Below are 19,523 nucleotides of genomic sequence, written 5' to 3'. Positions count from 1 at the left end.
GGCTCAACCGGAGAGTTGCTAACACTGACCCTAGCAAGAGCAGTGCTTCGCAGAATCTACCACCGGATCGGAAACGCGACCCACTGAGAAGATCCGGCGAGAAACTCAGTGGGCTGTGTCTATGGGTTAGTTCGCTCGTCGAGCCCTTCGTCGCAAGCGACGGGTTCGACGAGGACGGTGACCGGTGCTTGTGGTGCCTAAAAGCACCGTTAATGGATCAGGAGGATCCGTAATGACGTGCTTTGGGCGACGTCGACGGTTTACCATTCGGTCTACTGGGTCGGGTATGTAATTTCCAGCGGCTACGATGAGAGGGTTCTCATGTCGTGCCGCCTTCTCAAAATGGCGCAGCGATGCCGACTATAGATACTTACTAAAAGAGTCGAGCTCCAGGTCGTCGTGGAGATCCACATTCCTAAGGAACCAAGGCGCTCCGACGGCTATCCTGCAGAATCGTGATTGAATAACCTGAAGGGATTTCAAGTGGGTGCGGGCTGCGTGAGCGAACACTACGCTTGCATACGTCATGACGGGGCGTATACAAGTTTTGTAGAGAGTTACCTTGTTGCGGAGGGACAGTTTGCTTCGACTACAAAGCATTGGATAGAGTCGTCCTAGAATAAACGCGGCGCGGTCGCGTACCGTTTTTATATGGGGACGGAATGTCATCCCTCTGTCGAGGGTGACGCCTAGATATTTGACCTTCGAGACCCACGGAATGGGCTGGCCAAAGAGAGTGATGGGACTAACGGCGGAGGTGTTTGCGCGCCTACTACGGAGTGGGATGCTCGAAGTGATGTTCGGAGGGCGACCCCTTTTGAAGAGCACCGCTGCGCTTTTCGTGGGGTTAATGTCTATTCGCCACTTCCGGAACCACTGTCCCATGGTGGCTACTGCGATCTGGAGTCGCCGATGAAGCAGCGACATCTTCCTACACGAGTAGTAGATAGCCGTGTCATCGGCGAAGAGCGCTAGATGGGTCTCCGGAGACCGGGGTATATCATTGATATACAAACTAAATAATAACGGGGAGAGCGCGGAGCCTTGCGGGACTCCGGCAGTCAGTTGACGGGGGCGAGAACGAGTTCCCTCTACTCGATATCGAAACGAACGGTTCGACAAGAAGTCTCGTATGATGAGCACGAGTCTGTCTGGCACTCCCATGTTGTACAGTTTGTAAATTAAACCGTTGTGCCAGACTTTGTCGAACGCCTTCGCGATGTCGAAGAAGAGGGCGCCGGTCGGGATCTGTTTACGCCTATTTAGTCCTATCAGAATGTGCTCCGTGAGGCGGTGCACTTGTTGTACGCACGAGTGTTTTGAGCGGAATCCGAACTGTTCGTCTATGAGAATTTTGTTCGCGGTAACAAAATCCCAGAGGCGTTTCCTAAGGAGACGTTCGTAAATTTTTCCTATCGTCGAGAGGAGACTAATCGGACGGTAACTAGAAGTTTCGTTTCTCGGTTTGCCCGGCTTATGTATACCGATAACGTCCGCTTCTTTCCACACCGCGGGAAAGATGCAGTGCGTCATAGCGGCATTTAAAATTGTAGCCAACATTGCTATCAGTTGGACTGGCAAAAATTTTAGCGCGCGGTTGTGGATGCCGTCGGAGCCTGGTGCCTTCCTAGGTTGGAGGTTGTGGATCGCGTCTCTAACTTCGTCAGTGGTAATGGGGGGTAACGCGTCCGAGGGCGGCAGGGAAGCTCTGCGCTCGACCTCCCTGTCGACTAACTCGGTGTGTTCGGGGTCCGCGTGTTGAGTGCTGGTGGTGCACTGCTCTTGCAGTGCATCGGCCAGCAGCTCAGCCTTGTCATCGTCATCGAATGCCGGTGGTTGGCCTGAAGGGCGTAAGAGGGGAGGCATAGTAGCGGTAGTTTCGGATTTGAGAGTCCTAGCTAGTCGCCAGTATGCTTGGTGGGAGGGCGCGAGTTGTTCTAAATAACTATGCCAATTATCGTTACGCGCGTCGCTTAAGCGGGAGTGGACTTCGCGTTGTAGACGACGCATCTGAATCCGGTTTGAATGCGTGGGAAGACGATCGTAGGCCCGGATTGCCGCGTTCCTAACTCTTAAGAGATTCCTAAGATCGGGGGACAGTCTGATGCGGTGGAAGCTGTCCTCCACATCGACTTCTTTAGAAGATCTAATGATCGCGGAAGAGATGTGATCGGTAATGATGTTTATGGATTCGACGGTGTCCTCGGGGGATGGATTCGAATCCGGGCCGCAAGGGAGGATTGGCGGAGCGGCGTCGGCTAGGCACGTGCCCAGCTTATTCCAATCCACCATGGTCCTCGTAACAGTGACTGGGTTGTGAGGGCGACCGAGCTGCATAACGACAGGTCGGTGGTCTGAGTCGAGCTCTGACATTGCTTCGATGGAACGTAAGCGCAGAGTTACGTTCCTAAGCAATGCCAGGTCTATAGTGCTCGGACGGAGCGCGATGTTATACGGATAACATGTTGGAGTTGGGGGACCGACTATTTCAAAGGTGAGGTCGTCTATAAACGCGTCGAGACGCCTACCGTTGACGTTTGTACGATGGCAGTTCCACCTAGTGTGGTGGCAATTTAGATCGCCTGCCAGGATGACAGAGTCTCCCATGCCGAACAGTGAGTCGATGTCACTGCTCAGAAGGGGCTTGTCCGGGGGGAGATAAACGGATGCGATGACGATCGGCTGGTGTCCCGTCAGCGAGATACGGCACACTGACGCCTCGATATGTAAGAGCGAGGGAGTATCGAGAGGGACAACGTGCAGGGCCCGTCTATAGTAAATGGCAGTCCCGCCTTTGGAGGCGGTGAGTCTGTCATTCCTAACCATGACGTAGTTCGCGACTTTCGGGTCGCGACGCGAGGGCTTCAGACAGGTTTCCTGCACTAATAGAATATCTACAAGATTATCGCGGAGGAATTCAAAAATTTGATCGCGTTGCCGCGCGAGTCCGTTAGCATTATAGAATGCTAACGTAAGGGAATACGGTTTTTCTCTACCTTTTTGCGCCATTGATTATCGGTAAAGATTTTATAACGTACGCGACACGGACTCGTAGACGTCCATGTGATCGAAAGCGGCCGCGAGCCGCTGTTCGGGGGTTACCGACCTACGTATCGCGTCTGCGAACGATCGCAGACGGTCGAAGTTGACTGCGGTGACGAAGTCACGCACGAGCGCGAAGTCGTTGACGGCAGAGGGTTGAGGGGGACGGAACGCGGGCGCGGGGCGAGGTGCGAGCAGGGGCTGGGGCGCGGGGCGTGTCACGAGCGGGGGCGGGGGTGCGGTTTCCGTTCCCGCCTTCGTATACGGCAGCGGTTTTTTCCACGCCGACACCGTGGGAACTGCAGCCGGCACGAAGGCGGGTTTCGGCACTGAAGGCGCCGAAGTCTTTGGGCCGACGGTTCGGGGGGCTGGGTGGGTCGGACGTTTTCGCGGAGCCCTAGGACATCCACGGTAGTTCGCGGGGTGCCCTTGCTTAAGGCATAGGACACAGCTTGGAGGTTCGGTCGCGGTTTCCCTAACACGCGAGCAATCTAGTGTGGCGTGGTCGCCGAGGCACTTTACGCAGCGGGGGCGCGCGTGGCAATTACGAGCCGAGTGGCCGTAAAGCTGACATCTGTAGCACTGCCCGGGAGTGCCACGTTTATGGGGGGCTTCGATGGAGACCCCGGATAGGCCGCAGACTGTCGAGAGGCATGAGATCTTTTTCTTGGCCTCCGGGGTTGGCTCCAACGCGACGAGTATCATGTTGTAGGGCTGCTTGCCCCGCCCGCTGTGCATCCGATGCACACTAACTATAGGGAGTGCCTGAGCGATCAGGTCCTCCTTAACGTAGTCTATGTCTAGCTCTTTCGGTACTCCGCGTATTACTACACGGAGATCGCGGTCCTCCTGAAGAGCATAGGTGTGGAAACCTATGTTCTCCTTTCGGAGGTATGCTGAGAGGGCCCTATGGTCGCCCGGCGTTGCGACCTTGATCTGAATCCCATGCGCGACGTTACGCGCATGGGTGTAGTTGATTTTATTTGCCTGAAGGGCCTGGGAAACGCGGTTCCACGCAGTTTTTTCCTGGAGAATCAGCGGGGGCGGGGCAGCTGCTTTAGGAGCGGGCGCGGGCTTGGGACGCGGCGGCGGGGTTACGCGGCGAGCGGAGTCCGACTCCGGTGTCACGACTACCTGCGGGCGGGAGGCGGTCGCGGATTTTGTCTGCTTCGTCGTGGAGCTCCGGGACTCCACGGCGCGAGTACGCTTTTTACCGCGCGTTACGGTTTGGAACCCATCCGAAGTTCCAGGCTGAGGGCTTGACGCGGATTCGAAATCCATCTCCGATTCGGTATCGGAGCCTGAACTCGAAACGATCGAGGTCGCGACGGACGAGACGCGCGATGACGTAGTCGACGCGGGCGCGGGGGTGGGGGTAGCGCTAGGCGCTTCGTGAGTCGCATCGTCGGAACGTGCGCTCGAACTTAACGCGGCGGCGGGGGGCGCGCGGCGTGCCTCCGAGGCACGTTTGAGATACGCGGCGACGGACGCGGGGGGGGAGGGATTGCCACGGGCGGCCCTAAACTCTAGGTACTCGGCCCTAATTGACGGGTACCTATCCCGGAGGAACCCGACAATATCCCTAACATCTTCTTGCTCCATTTCTTCGGTCTTCTTGCCCGGGGGGGGCGGCCCCGGGACTTTTGTTGAACTCGCCGAAAGGCGAGGCCCCGGATAGGATTTGTAACCCCCCTGTGCTGCAGGACAGCAAGGAGCAGGGGGGGGGAATGCCTATGCCGTGAAAACGGCAATCGGCGGGGAAAAGGAAAGGAACCCGCTCGGGCTGTATAGTGCTACAGCAGGCAGAATCGCGAGCGGGGGTCTAGTCTTGAAAAAGACTGTTGTTTTGGGAAGGGTTAGGAAATCGCTAGCCTGTGAGTGCCACAGGAAGCCTGATCGTAGCGATTGGTTGCCTTGAAAAAGACAGTTGGTATGAGGTGGGTATTCACGGTCACAACACTATCACGCACAAATGTGTATTCCGATGCGTAGGTCGCAAGCGACCAACGGATTGGAAGGCACGTTCACACACAACCGAGTCGTAAACGAGAATGTATTCACGGTCACTAAACTGTCGAGCACAGCTGTGAGTTCAGAGACGCAGCTCGCAAGCGGGCCACGGATCGGAAAGCACGTCCGCGCACGACCGAGTCGTGAGCGAGAATGTGTGAAAGACATGAAACAAGTTTCTATTTTAATGGAAGACCGACTGACGGTTTTTTGGTTGCCTTGCTTACAATCTTGTAATTCTGTAAGGAAGGCGGGCGTAATGTGTACGTTCACCAAATTATGTTTTATGGAATCCTTTTAAGGGCTCAGGAGTCCAAAGTTTTTTATAGAACATGCTATTTCAACTATCCGCGTTCGAATTGGTTGAGAATGTATCTTAGATATAAATCTTCTTGTTGTTTACTGGTGGTAGGACCTCTTGTGAGACCACGCGGATGGGTACCCACCACCCTGCCTATTTTTGCCGTGAAGCAGTACTGCGTTTCGGTTTAAAGGGTGGGGCAGCCGTTATAACTATACTGAGACCTTAGAACTTATATCTCAAGGTGGGTGGCGCATTTACGTTGTGGATGTCTATGGGCTCCAGTAACCACTTAACCCCAGGTTGGCTGTGAGCTCGTGTACTTATCTAAGCAATAAAAAAAAACTGAATCAATTGCACTGTCATAATTTAACACACAAATGTCACAAATTTACCATCGCACCGCCCGCCACCGGAGTAGAGTTCATCCATACTACCTGGAGCCACTGCGGTCATCCACAGTGCGTTTCCAGAGATCTTTGTTACCACGTACCATCCGGCTTTGGAATGAGCTCCCCTCCACGGTGTTTCCCGAGCGCTATGACATGTCCTTCTTCAAACGAGGCTTGTGGAGAGTATTAAGCGGTTGGCAGCGGCTTGGCTCTGCTTCTGGCATTGCTGAAGTCCATGGGCGACGGTGACCACTCACCATCAGGTGGGCAGTAGCTCGTCTGCTTACAAGGGAAATCAAAAAAAATATCTCGAAAAAACAGTAACTTTATCCTGACTAACTCTAAAAGGTTTTATGAATTTTAAAATTGTATTTTAATAGGATATGCTCATAGCGTCTCATTTATATATTAATACGTGAAGCAAAAACTTTGTACCCCTTTTTACGAAAATTGCGCGGACGGAGGAGTATGAAATTTTCCACACTTATAGAGAATATAGAGAAGAAGTGCATAATGCTAATATTTTTTTTAAATAATGCATACAAGATACATTAAATCAATAAAGAAAACATTACACACACTACATACCGTGTATTTGACGCACACACGCATGCATACTATTTATTGTCAAACTGTTGTTCTTGTCGTCTGTTGTCAAATTGAGATTAAATATTGTTTGTCTTTGTTAATATTTTTTATAGTGTAGTCTTGGCGAAATTTTTGATTATAGAAGTATAAAATACAATCATAATAGTGTACAAACTTACAATTCCAATTAATTATAGTCGAATTTCGACTACTGCGGGACCTCTAGTTCTGTGATAACGTGAAACGTGGTAACAAAGAGGATATCTGGGTAATGTTTGTACTAAATTATTACCGATTAGAACAACTTGGTACAATTAACTTTCAATATAATAATTAAGGTTTACGAATTGAATGATTGAATATTTTAATACTGGTGGTAGGACCTCTTGTGAGTCCACACGGGTAGGTACCACCACCCCGCCTATTTCTACCGTGAAGCAGTGATGCGTTTCGGTTTGATGGATGGGGCAGCCGTTGTAACTATACTGAGACCTTAGAACTCATGTCTCTAGGTGGGTGGCGCATTTACGTTGTGGATGTCTATGGGCTTCAGTAACCACTTAACACCAGGTGAGCTCGTCAACCCATCTAATCAATAATAATAAAAAAAAGTAAAATCAAATAGATTGACTCACAGGAATAGTTCCACACGCTTCATACTTGATTTGGCTGGAATCCGGATATGACAGCTGGATTCGGTGTAAGTATGACCCTGGTGATATCACCGTTAGGTCGGTGCTAGATATGAGGTTGCGTTGGACGTGTAAGCCCGCGAGAGCTTTACACTGTTTGCTCTCGCCAAACTTTTCGAACTTATGTTAAGTTCAGGTCCTGAAGGGTCTGGAAGTAGACAATGGATGACCGCACAGACACTCACTGTCAGTTTATAATACCGGGATCTTGTTGATTCACTTAAGCATCACTGTCGTCATAAACGTTATCAGAACAAAAACTAATGGTCCTCTAAAAATAATTTTAATCAGTGCTGTAATCAATTTAACAATTATGAAGAATTTAGCGAGTGTTCTACTTCGCGGTCTGACCCGGACTGAAGCTTGAGAGCTCCACAATATATGTGTCATATATTTAATTCCCTTTCATTAGTTATCCTAACAAATAAGGGATAAAGAAGGCGTCGTGGCCTAAAGGATAAGACGTCCGGTGCATTCGTGTTGAGCGATGCACCGATGTTCGAATCCCGCAGGCGGGTATCAATATTTCTAATGAAATACGTACTTAACAAATGTTCACGATTGACTTCCACTGTGAAGGAATAACATCGTGTAATGAAAATTAAACCCGCAAAATTATAATTTGCGTAATTACTGGTGGTAGGGTCTCTTGTGAGTCCGCGCAGGTAGGTAGCACCACCCCGCCTATTTCCGCCGTGAAGCAGTAATGCGTTTCGGTTCGAAGGGTGGGTAGCCATTGTAACTATACTGAGACCTTAGAACTTATGTAGGTGGCGCATTTACGTTGTAGATGTCTATGGGCTCCAGTAACAACTTAACACCAGGTGGGCTGTGAGCTCGTCCAACCATCTAAGCAATAAAAATAAAAGAAAAACCTTCCTCCTTATACCTATAAACCTTCCTCTTCAATCACTCTATCTATTAAAAAAACCGAATCGAAATCCGATGCGTAGTTTTAAAGATTTAAGCATACATAGGGATAGACCACGGAATACATAAATAAGGCTGGAAAGGCCCACGGAATAGATAAATAAGGTTGGAAAGGCCTTTGCTCTAATTTTGTATTAGAACCAGTGTCGCCGCTTCATCCCCACTATTTTAATTTCTACACATACACACACTGTGATTACAAGTATTTCGCACACAACAAAAACACCCACACATAAATCTCAGGACAGATATTCGTTCGCAAACTAGCACAAAACACCCGTAGACATACACACTCACACACGCAAAAAGGCAATAAAAATGTTCATACACGCTAGTGCTTGATAAAATCGGTATTCTTTATCGATAAATTATCTGATGAATGAATGGAGATAATGAAACATGAAATAAATATTGAAAAAAAAAACTATTTTACTTGTATTAATTACAAATAGTCACTGTCGCTGGAATAAAACGTATTTGTTAAGCAGTTGGCGCTTGCTATTAATTGCGAATGAATTTTTCAAAACTAAGTGTATTCTGATTTTTTTTATGGTAAAATCATTTTCAGTAAAATGTTTAGAGCAAATAGTACTCGTCTTTGTCTCCAGTTTCCTCTACCTGTCACGTCAATCCATTGTTCCCTGGCGTTAGGTTCTTTAGGAAACCTAAAATTTTTAATTTACTGCATAAGTCAAATAGCATTTTACTTAGATTTTAATACGTCTTAGACAATATAGTAAATACCCGTAAATGAGAGGTCTACATGTCCCTTTATATTATACCTTCACTTTAATTCAATGATAATAATTCAATAATAATAATATATATTTATTTTACTCAAAATACGTCTCACTAAGACTATACTAGGTATCATTAATTAAATATAAAATAATGCAAAAATTATCCATGTCAAATGTAAATATAGTCGAGAATTCTGTCGATGATTTTATTTCACCACATGGTCACTTCACTATCGACAAACTGCACCACGGCCAATCAGGGCAAAGGCCGAAATTTCAAATATTGAAGTGTAGAGAACGCAATGCACGTAGTACATTGGAAGCTGACTTGGTCATTGCGTTCATTGGGCGAGTACACATCGCGCAATGTATGCTATTTATAACTTGCTGCAATAATATTGTTAATGTTTGGAATTTCATAATGCTCAGTATATTTTTATGTTTTAGACAAATAATATTGTAATTAAATGGTAATTTCGACTTACGGATCGAAAGATATACCTGCTCGCTCTATACTTGAGGTCTGACTTTTTGTTTTACAAGTTATAATTGCACAACACGGCATTATAAAGCGGAGATCTGTTCGCCTAAGTAGTCCGAAGCGCACTAAACGCGGTGAATGAAAGAATCGGTCGAATTATGATTGTAGAATCATAACTGTGGCACGCTTGCCCCGCCTACATTACATTCCAACCTTATTTATCTATTCCGTGGGATAGACAGATAATAGGGACAGAGAAAGCGACTTTGTTTTATACTATGTAGTGATTGGCATTAACAGTTCAATGTTTTAATTGAACTTTAATTAAGTTTACTCCAAAGCTGAACTCCAAAGTTTCAGCATAAATTGGCTCTCCTGTAAAGTTGCAAAAATGTCGCTTAAGCCTTTCACCCCTCGATATTATGTATTCTTCTCACATTAGTAATTTCCTGTTTACTAATGGTGTTGTTTTAAGATCTATACTTATACTTATACTTATCTATACTAATATTATAAAGAGGAAAGATTTGTTTGTTTGTTTGTTTCGAATAGGCTCCGAAACTACTGGACCGATTTGAAAAATTCTTTTTCCATTAGAAGCCGACATTGTCCCTGATGAACATAGGCTACTTTTTATTATTTTGTTTTTTTTTTTTTTTGGTTTCATGTATGTTTTAATGTTTCCGAAGCGAAGCGAGGGCGGGTCGCTAGTCTTAAATACGTATGTAAGCTTTGTGCTGACGTTGACGCTGACAGTACCATTAATATTTGGGTATGTAGGTAGGTATCAGAAAAACATTCAACCATTTTTAATAAAACTCTTTGCGAATTAGCTTAATTATAAAAGTAGAAAGGACGATCTCTTCCAGACAACCATCAGGTGGACAAGAATCATTTGGAAACGAACTACGCGCGGTGTACCATTCCAGTGAAATACATATTATACATATATGTACACATACATATACACATACATATCTCCGTAAATATACATACAATTAATACCAAGTATTATAATATAATAATAATTATTCAAAATAAAAATGAAATAAAAAATTAAATTTAAATTTTGCTTCTTTACACATGAATAAGAATAAGCATATATAGCCATAATAGTTGATATTTGTTAAGTAAAAGTTTTACTGTATTTAATAAATAAAACTCTGTTTTAGATGAATCACATAGTGTTTTGTTTTAAGAAGAAAGATAATAGATAAATCTTATACGCATGTTTACCAATAAGGTTCATAGTCTGAATGACGAATTTACTAATTGCTTAGTAAATACTATTGGTGTATATATTCTCTTTTTCCTTGAAACTCAAGGAGTTGAACATAAATCTTCAAGCATAAAACATCCTAACTGTGGGCGTGTAACTTCGAATTCTTGTTAAGGATAAATAAATTCAGTGTGTATCGAAATAAAGTTTTTTTTTTAAACTACAAAACTGCTCATCGCTTAACTGGTAGGTACTTTACTGTTTTTTTTTATTGCCCTTGTAGGCAGACGAGCATACGGACCACCTGATGGTGAGTGGTTACCGTCGCCCATGGGCTTCGGCAATGCCAGGGGCAGAGCCAAGCCGCTGCCTACCGGATGTTTGATTCCGTGCGTCAAAAAGTTTCGTGACCGGTACAGCAGTGAAGAAGTGATGTTGTAACAAACAGACAAACTTTACGGAACCATGTTAGTAGGGATTTCAAATCGAAACAATTACTGTGCAGTAATCGAGTGACAATGCAAAAAACTTAGTTCTTATCGTAAAAGCAACTATTTCATTGTCGTAATAATTACTAGTTTTTGATGGTGAAATTAAGAGCATTCAATTAATTATTACACAACTCTACAAAAAAAATTTCTTTCTTTGTCCTAACGTTTATACTAGGCTTTTCGGGTTAATTATTCACAAAAACGAAAATAAAATACCTTTTTTTGGTATAAAGTTTGCTCTTGTGATAGTTATAGTAATAATACCCATTTTTCAATTTTTTTTATCAAAAAGCCGCGCTATAAGAGTGGGGTGCTTACGTTTACACAGAGCCACTAGATGGCACTCGAGTTATAAAAAACGATCAGATGTTTTCTACAAGCTCCGAAAAACTTAAAATGTCACGAAATTCTAAATACGATGCTGATGCATTTTGTTTTATATGTGGTCAATTTATTAAAGTTCAAAAGCAAACTGTTTCATGCCATGTATTTTTTTTTTCGTCTAATTACGATCTAAAATATCGAAATTTTATGGTTTGCAATCAAAGTCAAATTTGGTGTTGACCCGTGTTATTCTTCTTTTATTATTATTGCTAAGTTTGATAGACGAGTTCATGGCCCACCTGGTGTTAAGTAGTTACTGGAGCCCACAGCCAAAATGCCGCCACCCACCTTAAGATATGAGTTCAAGGGTCTCTGTATAGTTACAACGGCTGCTCCACCCATCAAACCGAAACTTATAACTGCTTTACGGCGGAAATAGGCAGGGCGGTGGTACTTACCCGTGCTGACTCGCAAGAGATCCTACCACCAGTAAATAGGCAAATTATAATTTTGCGAGTTTGATTTTTATTACACGATATTATTCCTTCACCGTAAAAGTCAATCGAGAACATTTGCTAAGTACGTAATATATTCCATTAGGAAAATTGGTACCCGCCTGCGGGATTCGAACACCGTTGCATCGCTAGATACGAATGCACCGGACGTCTTATCCTTTAGGCCACGACGACTTCATGACATTGAACTTCAATTAAGTTTACATTTAAGTTACTAGAAAGCGAATAAGCTTTGACAGAAAATCCACTGGTGGTAGGACCTATTATGAGTCCGCACGGGTAGGTACCACCGCCCTGCCTATTTCTGCCGTGAAGCAGTAATGCGTTTCGGTTTGAAGGGTGGGGTAGCCGTTGTAACTATACTTGAGACCTTAGAACTTATATCTCAAGGTGGGTGGCGCATTTACGTTGTAGATGTCTATGGGATCCAGTAACCACTTAACACCAGGTGGGCTGTGAGCTCGTCCACCCATCTAAGCAATAAAAAAAATAAAAAAAAAAAAAAACAACGAACTGGACAGTACAACAAATATGGAATAAATACTGGAGTTTGAAGGAAATTTTTAAAAGTAGCCTCCCTGTAATTATTAAAACAAAAGTTATGAACTCCAGCCTTTTACGACATACAAAAATACGGTCAATAACTAAAGCTACCAATGCGTTAAATTATGCACAAAAACTCAAGTGGAAACGGGCTGGTCACACGATATGATTATTATGTATAGCTGACCGGGCAGACTTCGTAGTGCCTCAATCGATAAATAAAATACCGAAATTTTTGTATAATAAAATAAATTTAAAACAAACAAAAGGAATCCGTCCGACGGAGAACACATCAAAAGAAAAAGAAAATTGTTTATTTTTATTTAATTCGAGGAATATTCATATTTATCTACCTTTTAAACCTTCTCTGGACTTCCGCAAATAATTCAAGACCAAAATTAACCAAATCGGTCCAGCCGTTCTCGAGTTTAGCGAGACTAACGAACAGCAATTCATTTTTATATACCTACTAACGACCCGCCCTCGCTTCGCTTCGGAAACATTAAAACACACATGAAACCAAAAATAAAAAATAAAAAATAAAATAAAAAAAAGTAGCCTATGTTCATCAGGGACAATGTCGGCTTCTAATGGAAAAAGAATTTTTCAAATCGGTCCAATAGTTTCGGAGCCTATTCGAAACAAACAAACAAACAAATCTTTCCTCTTTATAATATTTATATTTATATACCTATATAGAGATAAAAGGCTTATTATTTATATGTATTTTTGTGTGCCTTTATTTGTGCCTTTAGTTTATTTATCAATGGATTCACAATTATTTGCAATGCATCACCTCTGGTTGACCGGTAGAAAGTGCCTTAGATTACATTACCATACTTAAATACATTATCCAAAATCCATACAGTGGAATTAATAAAAAAATTAAAAAATGTATATTTTTTTTCTTTCAGAATACAACAATGAGCTATCAAATTTACTTTCGCTTGCTCGGCTATGTGTTATCAATAGCAATGCACATCAGTAATCTTCTTTACATACAGTACGCCATATTATCAGCTAATGTCAGCGAAGGGTCCATGGAGAATTTCGGAACAGGCACCTTCAAAAATATGGAGTATCGATATTTTACTACTTGGACCGCGGTGAGTTCAGAGATTTTGTTACTCTTTTTTTGCCTATCTGTATGCCAGTAGCCTCAGGGGGCTAATCTAGGTTCACCGTGATTGGTGTCGAGCTCACGGGATTCAGCCTGAGAGCACTTGGTATCCTAGCTTGAGCACTGCTTTGCTGAACTATCGGATCGAAATCGCGACCCACTGAGAAGATCCGGCGAGAAACTTAGCGGATTTATGGTGCTAGGAAAGAGTCTCTCAAAATTCGGAGCAGGGTTTTCTGGGGAACGCAAGTACAAGCCTCCTTCGGATTGAGGATCTGATTAAATATTTACCAGAAGCGTCCGCTCCTCCCGCCATCGGAGCAGAGTTCATCCATATTATCTGGAACCGCTGCGTTCATCGACAGTGCGTTTCCAAAGATCTTTTTAGCCACGTACCATCCGGCTTTGGAATGAGCTCCCCTCCACGGTGTTTTCCGAGCGCTATGACATGTCCTTCTTCAAACGAGGCTTGCGGAGAGTACTTTATGGTAGGCAGCGGCTTGGCTCTGCCCCTGACATTGCTGACGTCCATGAGCGACGGTGACTAATTACCATCAGTTGGGCCATATGCTCGTCTGCCTACAAAGGCAATAAAAAAAAACAAAAAATTGATACAGCGAAATATATCCCAAAATAATAACAATAAGAATAAATCCAAAATTGAACGAGGTTAATTTAATTATTAAAAAAAATATATTAAATACATGATTGAACCATTTATTTTGATATGTGTACGATGCGCAGACGGCCCCCCGCTCTTTTGTCGAGAGCTCAAGACTCGTGCCGATTACTATAATACTATATTTTTGTAAACTACAACAAACAAAAAGCCCGTTTCCATCTCGGATGTCTTCTGCGTGCGTCACCCAGGGTCCGACCCTGGTCATTGAGCGACGAGGTGTTTCAAGAGCCAAAACCTCAATCTTGTGCTTTAAATCTCATTTATCTGTGTCGTAAGCTCTATATTTTCTTTATCAAAAAAATATTCAAAGGTTTCTGATATATTACACAATATTGTTACGCCAGTAAGAGAGTAACGGCATCTATCGCCGAATAGTCGAAAGAATATAGAAGGATCTACTAGCAACTAGAATGCTCGAGAATACAATGCCATCTATTGTCAGATAGCGGAAACTACTACTAGTGATGGGTGGACTATTCTCGATAATTCTAGGGATGGGGTATCGGCTATAAAAGCGTTGTACGCAGTTGGCACGCAGTCGAACGCCCCCATGAGAAGAAAGAAGACAGAAGAAGTAGGAAGAAAGAAAGGAGAAAGAAAGAAAAAAGAGAAGAGCAAGACAAACAACACGCCAAATTCTCAATTCGACCCACACAAATAAACTCTAAATTCAACCCACTCAGGAATCGTACCAGCCCGGGCAGAGGTGATTGCCCTGAGGCCCGATCCGTGCCTCCGCAAGGTGACACGAAGACACAACGACGGCACGCAGTCAGTCAGTAATCGGAACTACTCGAAGCGAAACAGCGAACGGATCACCTGAAGCGAAGCGGAACAAGCGAATTGAGAGTTTTAAAGTGTATGTTGAGTGTTTTAAAGTGTTTGTGAAGTGTTTAAGTGTTCTAAGTGTTGAATACAGTTTTTAGTTGTACTTTGGTTGAACATTTTATTTATCCCGAACCCCAGCGCGTAACAATATTCAGTGATTCCGATTTCATATGTGTCCGATTCTGTTTCAGGGTCTACAGATAGGATATGCGGCGCTAGGTACACTCTGCGATCTTCTGGTGCTGCTAAATAGACACAAAGAGAACTACAGATTACCTAAATATTTGGGTTCGTCGCGGGAAATTATATTCGCTGGTCTGGTCTGGCCGTCTAGTTGGGTAGGGCACTTCATATTGTTTTTCCTTCTAAAACGTTCGGTACCGCCACAATTAGATTCAATGAAGTCAGTATAATTAGCGTTGAGGTTACTAGTAGTAGGTATAAAAAATAGAATGTATCCCATTTCTAAAAGACAACGTGTCCTGGTTTTAAGTCCTACGTTCATTGCGAAGACAGAGTAGTAAAACCAGTGACTGCTCAGAATATACCACACTATATAGCTTTATTAACAAGCTTTCATTAGCTTCACAGTTCTTTAGCTATTGAATGGAGTAAACTTAATTGAAGTTGAATTATAAGTTACAATGCCTTTTTCAGGTAGTCTTCACTGTATTTTGGACTTTATTACACTACGACAGAAGCCTGATATTCCCAGCTTACTTGGACAAGATCATAACGCGTCTATCTAACCACGTCATACATACAATGATCGTTCCGGTCGTGGTCTGGGAGGTGATGTTTTGGCCCAGGAAACCGAAAAGTCACTACAGGAACATCGCGCAACTGGCGATACACATGTTGGCGTACATCTTCGTGTAAGTTTTATGGCCAAATAATAGGGGTCAGAGTATGAAATTGCCGTTTTATTGTAATAGGTACTTCGGATTGACATAGAACCTTCATGGTTTGAGATTTTTGAGTGAAACTTTTTTTCAAATGGTGCCTGTGAGGTTTTTCTTTTAAAAAAAACAAAATGTGTGCAATTCACACGTGGTAGAAGTGAAACCTTCCAAAATTAAAATACAATTATCCTAAACGTCTTAAGTATATGTAAAATTTTGTCATTACTAAATAATTGTAAGGTAGCGCCCTCTGTGAATTGATATTTTAATTTCACGTATAATCCTAAATTAAAATTCACTACAAGAGCTTTCATACACACGTTAGTATTAAAAAATCTCACAGATGGCGCTGTATTAAATAGTATGTATATTTCTGTCTCATTCTTTGCTGGCTTCATCCTACACATTTTTGTATTTGTGTCTCTTACCTGTCGTTTTTTCCGTTGCATCCGGTTTGAAATCACAACGATTCTAAAGAAGTTTTCACTTCAAAAATGTGCAACATTCGATTATCGACTTTCAGTTGTTTTTTTTATTCAGCTTAGACAAGAAAGAAGGATACTTTGAAAATTCGAGTGATTTTTGGATACAAGCTCCGACGCGTATGTAACGCTGCAAAAACAGCTCGTAATATCAATGTTGCGTTTGAAGAGGGGACTGTTAATGAACGCACCATGCGATTTTGGTTTCAACGCTTTCCACCACCCTATCTATTTCTGCGTGAAGCAGTAATGCGTTTCGGTTTTAGGGTGGGGCACCCGTTGTAACTATACTTGAGACCTTAGAACTTATATCTCAAGAGTGGTGGTGGCATTTAGGATGTAGATATTTATGAGCTCCAGTAACCACTTAACACCAGGTGGGCTTTGAGCTCGTCCATCCATCTAAGCCATAAAAAAAAGAGTACACCGGGTGTCTTATCCTTTAGGCCAAGGCGATCTTAGAATATCTGATCTTACCTTTTTAAGAGCTGATTGACACTTCGACCGTCGGGAAGGTACTTCGATAAGTCGTTGCAGCATGATATCTGAAACTACCAGTTAGTAATGAATAAATAAAATTGTTTCAGGTTACATTTCACTTATCACGAGCACGGCGTCTGGCTGTACCCGATCTTCAAAGCAGTTCAAGGAACGATACATTTCTATCTGCTCCACTTTTATGTCGCAGCTATGTGCTTGATGTTCTACAGGCTTCAGTGGTGGTTGAACTCTGTGATCCACGGCGTCGAAGACGTTGAGAAGATTCGCTTCATAGATTCAGCTGTAGGAAGATTCAGCTATAGGAAGTGGTTTACTTGGGCAATGTTACACGAGAGATCACAAAGCCGCATATAATAATCCCCGATTTTCTGATAGGCGTATTTGTGTTAATAATTTATTATGTTTAGTTACTATATAGGGTTTGGTCCGCACCCTTGTCTTTTCCATTGCTCTATAAAGTGCAGAGAGGTGGACATTCAAAGATAGGCAGAGAATCGACGCTTTTGAGATGTGGTGTTGGCGACGTATGCCACGAATACTACGGACGGCCCGCCGCACCAACATCTCTATTCTCAAGCAGTTAAAAATAGAAAAGACTCAACGTCTATCTACAACCTGCCTACAAAGAATATTGCGGTATTTCGGTCATGTTGCACGTAGGGATACCACCAATGTGGAACGCCTTGTGGTGAACGGTAAAATCGAGGGAAGGTCTAGGTGTGGAGGTCCCAAACAATGGTCAGACCAAATAGCGGAGGAATTAAAAATACCTGTCAGCGATGCACTCCACCAAGCTACAGAACGGGATCGATGGAGACAGCTAGTTGACGGAATCAAACAGAGTTACGATTCTCATCAATGAGGGACCGATTGCAGAGAGAGAGAGAGAGAGAGAGAATTACAGCAGCAAGCAAAATAATGCAAACGAAAACTTGTATATAATTTGGTTATGTGTACGCAATGTACGCAAAACAAAAGGCGTGCGAGGTCAAGTGACTTCGCGATACATTGCCTGTTACAATGTGCCCACATTAAAAGAAAAGCTCGGCTCGGCGAACGTTTTCTGCTAAGTTCAAAAGCAGTAATGTTGTCTGCTTTGTTAATTTATAAATCTTTTTTGCAATCATTACATTTGATCATTATTATATATTCTCTGCTGTCTTAATCTTTCCTATATCTTTAAACGAGCAATTCTTGTATATATATAATCTGAATCTCGAAAACGGCTCCAACAATTTTCATAAAATTTAGTATACAGGGGCAATAAATCGAACTAGCTACGATTTATTTTCAGAAAATGTTGTTTTATTCGTGTTTTCAATAATCAACTCTTCCCGACATCTATTGGCGAATAATAATACTATTTTTATTAATTGGGAGCAACTACGAGGGCAGCACTGAAAATTTCGGGAATTAACGAAGTGACACAACATTACTATTTAAAAATGTATTTATTGCTTTTCGAATTTATTCTCCGCGAAATTTGACACATTTTTCCATACGATGGAACCAATCATTGAAGCAACCATTCCATTCGGAAGTTGGGGTCTCCAAAATGGCCGTTTTGTAGGCGTCCACAGCTTCTTCAGGTGATGAAAATCTCTGTCCACGCAATTTAATCTTTATTTTAGGGAAAGTATAGAAATCATTAGGGCTTAGGTCGGGGCTGTACGACGGATGGTCTAATAATTCTATGTTTTCTTGCTCTAAAAACTCTTTTGTTCTGTGCGCAGTGTGAGAACTCGCATTGTCGTGATGGAGGATGATGCGGCGGTTGCAGTTCTCTTTACGGAGCTCAGAAACGACCTGTGGCAAACAAATGCTAGCATACCATTCTGCATTAACCGTTCTTTGTCCCTCAAGAAGAATAGTCGTAACATGGCCGGTTTTGGAGACAAATGTGGCCACCATTTTTTTTGCAACACTCCGTGAACGAACAATTTTTATTGGCTTTAACTCATTTTCGAACACCCAAACTCGTGACTGGTTTTTTGTTTTGGGTTCATACGCGTATATCCAGCATTCGTCACCTGATACAATGTTGTATACAGCATTTGAGGATCCTGCGTGGAATCTTTCGAGAGTTCTGACGCCCCAAGTAACGCGAGCCGCTTTTTGCTCTTCACAGAGCGAATGCGGTATCCATCGGGAAAACAACTTTTTTACACCTCATTGTTTATGCAAGATTATTTGTATTTGACTCATGCCAATGTCTAAAGTTGCCTAAATTTCGCGGTATGTCACAACCGTCTATGTCTTTCTCAATCAGCTTACGCACAGCATCAACGTTTTCTTGGGTGACTGCAGTTTATGGACGACCTTGACGGGGATCATCACTGAGCTTGACACGTCTACGTTGAAACTCAGCAAACCAGCGATAAATTGTGGTTTTGGATGGGGCTTCATCACCAAATGCAGAAATCATCCGGTTAAGACACTGTTTTTGTGTTAAACCACTTCGAAAGTCATAATAAATCATCGCTCTTGAATTTTCTCGAGTCAATTCCATTTTCTCAACGACTAAACAAGTTTGACAAAACCTCGTGACAAGACCGAGAATCTTTTTTTAAATAAATAAATGGTATTCGATTTTTAAAACCAAGGAGTTTTCAATTAAAAAGATTTTAATATGACAGGAACAGTGGAAATATTCCATTCCCGATACTTTTAGTGCAGCCTAGTAACCGCTTTAAAGACACAACAAGATGGCGTTATCAAAAAAAAACAGAGCAAAGCTCGG

At 43.1% G+C, this 19,523-nt stretch overlaps 1 protein-coding gene across 1 annotated transcript; it reads left to right on the top strand.

The window, feature by feature from the left end:
* Window positions 1–10,500: 10,500 nt before the first annotated feature.
* LOC101745637 (androgen-dependent TFPI-regulating protein) lies at window positions 10,501–18,081 on the top strand. Its single transcript, XM_004933218.5, has 5 exons — window positions 10,501–10,641; window positions 13,183–13,374; window positions 15,090–15,236; window positions 15,556–15,773; window positions 16,870–18,081. Exons 2-5 carry the CDS (start codon window positions 13,192–13,194, stop codon window positions 17,135–17,137), a joined length of 816 nt encoding a protein of 271 aa, XP_004933275.1. The 5' UTR covers window positions 10,501–10,641; window positions 13,183–13,191; the 3' UTR covers window positions 17,138–18,081.
* Window positions 18,082–19,523: the final 1,442 nt, after the last annotated feature.

Source organism: Bombyx mori, chromosome 2, assembly GCF_030269925.1.
Source record: "Bombyx mori chromosome 2, ASM3026992v2".
NCBI lineage: Eukaryota > Metazoa > Arthropoda > Insecta > Lepidoptera > Bombycidae > Bombyx > Bombyx mori.
This window is presented reverse-complemented; position numbering and strand designations above follow the sequence as displayed.

Bases quoted from the DNA above. Each gene is read 5' to 3' on its own strand.
- LOC101745637 (XM_004933218.5), top strand. From the start codon at position 13,192: ATGAGCTATCAAATTTACTTTCGCTTGCTCGGCTATGTGTTATCAATA. The intron at 13,375-15,089 runs GTGAGTTCAGAG...ATTCTGTTTCAG, and splicing joins ATTTTACTACTTGGACCGCG to GGTCTACAGATAGGATATGC. The intron at 15,774-16,869 runs GTAAGTTTTATG...AAATTGTTTCAG, and splicing joins ATGTTGGCGTACATCTTCGT to GTTACATTTCACTTATCACG.